The 7500-nt window shown below is 33.8% G+C and overlaps 1 protein-coding gene across 2 annotated transcripts in view; it reads left to right on the top strand.

The window, feature by feature from the left end:
• The window catches only part of LOC125034693 (VWFA and cache domain-containing protein 1-like), a 30912-nt gene that overhangs the window by 647 nt on the left and 22765 nt on the right, over positions 1 to 7500 (top strand). Inside the window, exons 2-11 of one of the 2 annotated variants that reach the window (XM_047626603.1) lie at positions 1027 to 1361; positions 1656 to 1794; positions 2033 to 2095; positions 2958 to 3133; positions 3330 to 3448; positions 4587 to 4682; positions 5035 to 5169; positions 5336 to 5506; positions 5926 to 6150; positions 6676 to 6912. In XM_047626603.1, coding sequence (XP_047482559.1) covers positions 1087 to 1361; positions 1656 to 1794; positions 2033 to 2095; positions 2958 to 3133; positions 3330 to 3448; positions 4587 to 4682; positions 5035 to 5169; positions 5336 to 5506; positions 5926 to 6150; positions 6676 to 6912 — 1636 coding nt within the window. In that variant the 5' untranslated portion in view covers positions 1027 to 1086. Of the gene's footprint in view, positions 1 to 1026; positions 1362 to 1655; positions 1795 to 2032; positions 2096 to 2957; positions 3134 to 3329; positions 3449 to 4586; positions 4683 to 5019; positions 5170 to 5335; positions 5507 to 5925; positions 6151 to 6675; positions 6913 to 7500 lie in introns of both variants that reach the window. The other variant, XM_047626602.1, reaches the window with a different exon arrangement.

Here is a 7500-nt window from a genome sequence, read left to right as displayed (position 1 = left end):
TTGCAACCTCAGTACCTGTGGGTGCTCTAGGAAATGCCAATGAATCTCCTCAACTCAGATTCTGGCAAGATGGAGCTTTTACATCTCGTGGTGATTTATTGTCTAATAAAAAGCCTGTCTGAGTCAGTGGTGGAGGCTTTTTGGCCTCTAGTTAAGTATATAAATTAGGGCATGATGTTTCCTTGACACTGTGCCACAATTGATTCAGACTTTAGTTTATAGGCTGCCTATCACAGGGAACACCAAGTTTTATATGGATTTGGGTTGAACAGTCATCATCATTACATGGAAAAAATTTTCCTATTGAAAGCTGCAGTAAACATTTGTTGAGTTCAAATTCCAGCTGTAATGCTAACCCATATCCTGCTGTCAACCCAAGTTCCCAGATGACTAACCAGGAGTGAGCTAACTGTGTCTTTAAGATGGAAATTTTATAAAAAGATAAACATATTTGTAAAGTTCAGGAAATGAGCAAGAATGAGAGTCTAGTGATGTACTCAAGAATGTTTGAAAGACATTTTTGTTTATAAGTGTTTTGCAATTGTGAATACTTCCCAATGAAGTGAAGATTTCTCATAAATCTTCACTTAATTTTGTGATTCCCTGTTCCTCTTGCACCTCACTCTGTTTCAACTTTCCTTTTTTCTTGTTACAGTTAAAAAAGTATGGTATAATAAGCCACCAGTTTTTGAAGTGATACTCCATTGAGTATCCTCGAATTGGATGTATTTTCTTAGAAAATACTTTATTAAGTGCCATTGGACTTTAGGGGTTAACCCTTAAGGGACTTGCATTCTATTATTTAGGCACACATAATGATGAGGCTGTGCAGAGTGTACCAATATTCCCATAGGACACTGAGAAAAGATTATGATGTTGTTAAGTCCCATTATGTAGATTCCAAAAATCTGAATTAGAATAGATATAAGCATTAGTTTTGTTGTGCACTGATGTGCCTCATACATGTGAGATTGTAAGAGGGTGTAGTATTAAGTTATTTGACCTTCCCTTTTTTTTTTTTTACAGTAATGAGGGACCAGCTGTATGGAAGAACAATGAAATGATTTTGGAATCTAAGTAGCAACTATGAAGGGCCCGGCCCGTGTGTTCAGGAGTGGGCAGTCCTTAGCTGCCTTATTGACTACCCTACTCCCTCTGACAGTGTCACTGCTTCTTTGGGCTTCTCATTCAGTTGCACAAGAGAGTGCTGGTATTACCAATGCCAACAGTAGTAACAAAGATGTGGGACCAGAAGTTGTTAGCAGTGGAGACAGTGGGGAAAACAAACCAGTACTCTATGTAAACAGCCCCCAGCTTCTTAGAGAAATGCGACGGCAGACCTTTCTTAGACATAATTTTAGGTAAGGTTTTTGTATCTTTTCCTCTTATTATAACATTTTATAATCAACTTTTTTCATTTTGATAAAAGGCGTTTTAAATAGATTTATAAATTATGTTTAAATGTCAATATAAGATTGATATCTTGTATCAAAATACTATTGATACTCTACTATTTGTTGATAAATTACAAAATAGTAGATTTAATTTTATGAATCACAGTAAAAAGGTAACAATTTAAAATGACATGAAGAAATGGTTGTTGCATGTAAAGTTGATATATATATATAAAAAGGAATTGAAAATGTGGCCTACAGACTTTCAGCTGGTAGAAGTGAAGGAGGAGCTCAGGTGGATGTGTTGGAAGGAGAAATCCCTTTAATGAAGAGGGCTACTAATTTAGGCATTCAGATGAGACACATTGCCAATAATGAGTTGGGAGTCACCCACATGCAAGTAAGGACAGTGTAATTTAATATTTATTATATTTTCCTGCATATTACTGACTTTTTTCAATTTCTGAGATCAGTTGCTGAACCAAAGCTTTAATTTGTATTTAATTTTGTTTTGGTTAACTCATGCAATAGCCATCTAAAGATTTTATCTGTTTATTTTAAATTATTTGGAGATCTTTTGCAAGGAATTTCACAAAATGTTTTGAAAACCGTGGTAATGATTTTAATAATTATTTCAGGCCATCTTTGATGAGCTTCCTTATTCAGACATAGAAAGAAAGGAAGAGGAAATTGTCAAAGAGGTAGGTAGTCACATAATTTTGACTGTTTGTAATGTTATTGCAGTATGTTGATTTTTAAGTCATGTTTTTTTTTGAAAGTTCAGGCTGGTAAATACTTTAACCCAATCGACATGGACGGCAACAATACATGCCATGCCCACTGTAAAATGAGTTTATTTATTGTATTTACACATTGATGGCTCCACAAGTGCTTAATCACCAAGGAGTCACCTGTTCACCCTTTTCCTTGACTTTTGGAAAGGGTCCTTTGTATTATTTCAGTGTCTTTAATGTTACTAAGGTTTTAATAACAATTTAATAATCATAACATCAGTAGCAATAATAATAATCAATATCAATTGTATTAAAAAGAAAAACACATTTTCCTGCCAATTCAAGGAATGGGGAAATCAGGATCGGTCACTTGGCCTACTGAAAGACTCCTTGCCGGCTGAAGCACATATGGACCCATCTTTATGGAACAAAATTCACAAAAAATTACAGGGGACAGAAAGTAAATCTGTGGTGGTTGGGTTAAAGCTGAGTTACCTTGATAGGGAAATCAGATTTTAAAAGCTTGAGGCCGTTATCCCAACTATATTTCTGTGTGAATGGGATTTAATGAGTGCAGGTAAACTAATGGGAAAAAGTATTTGCTTCTGGTGGAAGATGAGTTTTGATATCCGGATTGACTTAGGTTCAAGGCCTGGTCAGGGAGGATTGTTATATAAATATGAGATGCATTTAACCGGTTTCAAATATATCCTTGTCAGAAAAAAGAGGTGATGTGCTGGCAGAAGGTAAGGGGGCAAAATGGGCTGAGGAACTGAGATGTTTTGTGGTTGATGATATTTTCAGTGTTACATTTTTTTCTTCTTGACAGATGGTGCAGTCCCTAGAACACAAATTCTCTCTGTTCTCAAGTGTAATTAGGGAGATGGCAGTTGTGGTTGAAACTCATTATTCCCAACATAGTCAAGGTGGGATAGATGTTTTTCATCATTACAGTGATGAAATAAGCTACAACCCTTGCTGCCTCATCCCAGATCACTACCTCCTGTAGGTATCCAAAAGAATGTGTGTGTGAGTGGGTGTGTGCGTGTGTGTGTGTGCATGCATGCATGCACGTGTCTCTCTATACACATGTATTTATATTAATTAGCTAAGTGTTAATACATGAACATTTCAGAGATGAAATAAGTAGATTAGTTTATAGAAATCAGATGCAGTACAAAACTTTTATCTCAATCAACAGATACCAGAGCCACTTTGGAACGCGTGTGAATGAGGAATTATGGTGCGACTCGGGCTTAGGTACGAGTGAAGACTCCCTTCCAGCAGACTTTTACTTTCCACCATATAATCTTACAGAAAGTAAGTCACATTTTCAGAAAAATATGTGCCATGTACAGAATACTTATGTAATATATATATATATATATATATATATATTTTATAATATATATATATATATATATTATATGATATATATATATGTATATATATATATATGTTATATAATATATATATATATATATATATATATATTATATAACATATATATATATATATATATATATATATATATATATGTTGTATAATATATATATATGTTATATAATATATATATATATGTTATATAATATATATATATATATATATATATATATATATATATATATATATATCTATATATATATATATATATATATATATATATATATATATATATATATATATATATATATATATATATATATATATATATATATATATATATATATACATACACACACACACACATATGCACACACTTGATCTATCCAGTATTTTGTTTTAACCCAAAGCCTCTTGGAAAATGTTGTGTTCACTATAGTATTGTTTTGAAACGTCTCTGCACATAGATAGCTCAGCAAATGCTTAACCACAGTGGAGTCAATTTGTGACTTTGTGGCCTCACTTGATTTCACTTTTCCTTAAGTTTGTGGGAAGAAGGTTTTTTTTATTAATGCTCTCAATACGGATGCTGTTATTTTTTTTATAGACTTTATAATCATTATAGTGTTATTGAAATTACTATCATCAATATTAGATACCAGAAAATATTTTTGAAAATCAAGGAAAAAGGGTAAACAGATAAAACAGGTAGTACATGTAATTGGCTCATTGGTGTCTTCAGTACTTGTGGAGCCATCTGTGTAAAAACAATTAATAAATTAAACTGACAGTGGGCATGGCATGTACGTGCATGCCATCCTTGGCGGCTTTGGGTTAATGAAGTAGCTACTCTGTACCTTTGATTATATTGGCTACGGTCTCAATGTAGATCATAAAAAGTTGAAAAAGAGAATTGAAATGCAAAATTCGTATTGTAATTAGTTATGCATAAAGGATCAGAGGTATGTATGAATTGATTTATAATTATTTTTTATTGATCATGGGAGATTGCTACCAGATATTCTGCATTGTTGTGGTATTTTTGTGTATTTATATATATTTTACTGTACCCTAGTGTTTGTCCTCAATCTGCGGAGATACCCATCCATCAAGTGGCAATATTTCATGTCTGTTGATGGCCTGCACTCTGAGTATCCTGCACATCGATCAGGTTAGTTGGCTTTCAAAGTAATGAAGACAAAGGTAAAATAAGATGGGATACAAAATTAGATACATTTATAAATAAATGAGTGAGTGGTCAGATAATGTTTCACTTTATGTAGAGAATCACTCGGCAAACAAGCGGTCTTACTGCTGAGAGATAGTAATGTCATATTGTGTTATTTCTTTTATGGCAATTGTAATGTGAAAGCTGATTCATTTATCAGAACTCACAGAACTTTAAAGATTATATTATCCATGTTCCAGGTCAGATTTTTTGCTGGTCTTAGATCTAGTGTTTAGAATCCATAGGTGCCATTAAGCATGTAAATGTCTGTAATGTACAGACACTGTTATTGCAGCTGATTGCAGCCAGTCTGGTCGTCATGGACATGTCTATGAGGCTACAGTCAGGCCTGATGGTAAAAACATAGTGCTGCTATATGATCTGGGAGAAGCTCTTACTCCAAGATTGCTTCTTACTGCAAAAGCTATAGGTTTGTTTACATTTTTTAGTTCCATATGCTTATCTTGTAAAAAGAAAAAAAAAGTTAATAAGTGTATTAGCTTTTTATTAATGTTGATAAATTTGTTAGTTTATTTTTTACATTTAAAACATTTTAAAATTGAATGAGATTCTAATATTTTGATATATCTCTTTAGGCCATCAGATTGCATCTACCATAATGCAACATGACCAGATAGCTGTGTTGGGTTTAGAAGGCAGTGTTGTTCGACCTGCAGCTCCTTGTATGAATTCCACACTGGTTCCTGCTACACACACTGTTAAACATGCAATTAGACGTTTTGTAAATTACATGGACATTCATAATGGTGAGTGCACTGATATATCAGTCCTGTACTTCCAAGTTGAATAGGTAATTTCAAGCTGTCTGCTGTAATGTGAGGGAACTATGTAATGATCAAATATTTGTTGTGGAGGAGGATTGCTTTGATGTATTTTTATCTATTGAAAGAAGCTTGGTGAACCTGTCTGCCATCTTGCTCTCTATTTCTCATTCTGTCTGTGGGATAGTTTCTCTCTCTCTTCTTTCAGATGATGTGAATAAGAATGAATTGTTTTACAGTCCAAGTAGCACCATGTAACTAGATATTTTTTTTTCTTCACTTTTAGTTTTTTTTGCAGAGACTGTGCTATTTAGAATGCAAAATTTCCCTTCCAGTGCCATGCTTAATTATGGAATCCTGGAATTTAAATCTTTTAAGATATATTGTTTTTCTTTTTTTCACAGAGCCAACCAATCACAGCCTTGGACTCATCACTGCAATGGAGATGATTGCAAATTGGTCGTCCAGTCTTTCATCATCTAATAAATCAGTATTATTAATGTATGTGACTTGTGGAAAGCTCAACAAGCACACTCAAATCCACACAATCTTGCAGCATATGGCTGTGATGTTGGATGTAATACCAACAAAAGTTTTACTGAGTGCCTTTGGGCTTGGAATAAGCAGAGGTTGGTATATTTTTTTAGTTTTATACAGTGTTAACGTTGTTATTTTGGTTTATTGTCTAATTTTTTTTTTTTTTTTGGCTTCTTAATTTAGCATTAAGATACCTGAAACTTACAAAATTGGATCTTTCTACAACTTTTGCCATATATATATTTTCCAAAAAATTTATGGATTTGATGATCTGTGATGTGATCATTAAATGCATTTTTTTATGTAATGGCTTTTGCATATACAGTATTTACAGTTTATGTTAATATGATAATATTACTTGATGTGCTTGAAATTCTATGACTATAAGAACAAAACCAGTGTCATGTTCCTTATTCTTTGGCTATTATGATCAGCATCTTGCAAAATCTAGCATAATCTAATCAATTACAAAACTTAAATTCCTCTTGGTATAAGCGATCGAGTTATTATACTTTTTCAGGAGACTTGAAGTTCTTTGCTGTCATTGAATATATGATGCTCTAAAGTAAAACAGCTGTTTTTGAAAGTAACTTTTGAATATCTGTTTGATTTTTCAGATCAGCCATCAAGAGAAAGGCAGTTCTTAGAAGCACTTGCTTATCAAGAATTTAGCAAATATAATATACAATCTACCAGGCTGCCTAATAAGGGATTAGTGGTAGGATTAGACTCCACTCTGAACGTTGCTCCAGTTATCAATAATTTTTATGATGCTGTGCATGAACCCAAGGGACACAGTGATGGCCTGCAGAACTTGGTGATCTCCGACCCTTACTGGGACGAAGATGGGAGAGGTGAGATAGTTTAGTTTTGAGGTTGAAGGCAACTAACTTACAGCTTCTATCATGATGCTGAAGCATAGCACTTAAAATCCTTCTTGATGCTAAATCATAGCCTGCAGGTTACTTGGCTGAATTTAGATATTACACAAGGGCATATTTTTTCCTATAAAAAAAAAAAATCTAAATGGCACTATATCATTGGTGTAAATTCAAAGCTGTCAGGTTTGTTGACCAAACTGGCTTATTGCCATTGCAAGGAGATTTAACAAGTCCCATATGTTGCTCTGCATTTGTGATTGTATGCATGTACAGCAGTCACAGATCTGGCATGGCATACTTGGTTTCAGGCTGTGTATGCTAATATAGCAAATGTGATATTGGTAAACAGAGGGCCAACTAGTATTCATCAAGGACTAGAATTGAAACAACAATTTGGGTAATGTGTCTTGCTCTGTGTGTGTGTGTGTCTGTCTGTCTGTCTGTCTGTCTGTCTGTCTGTCTGTCTGTCTTTGAGCGTGTGTGTGTGTCTTTGTGTGTGTGTGTTTATGTCTGTTTGTCTGTTGGGTAGGTGTGGGAAAGTTAGATTAGAAGAAAGAGAAT

The sequence above is a fragment of the Penaeus chinensis genome, chromosome 18, assembly GCF_019202785.1.
Source record: "Penaeus chinensis breed Huanghai No. 1 chromosome 18, ASM1920278v2, whole genome shotgun sequence".
Lineage (NCBI taxonomy): Eukaryota > Metazoa > Arthropoda > Malacostraca > Decapoda > Penaeidae > Penaeus > Penaeus chinensis.
This window is presented reverse-complemented; position numbering and strand designations above follow the sequence as displayed.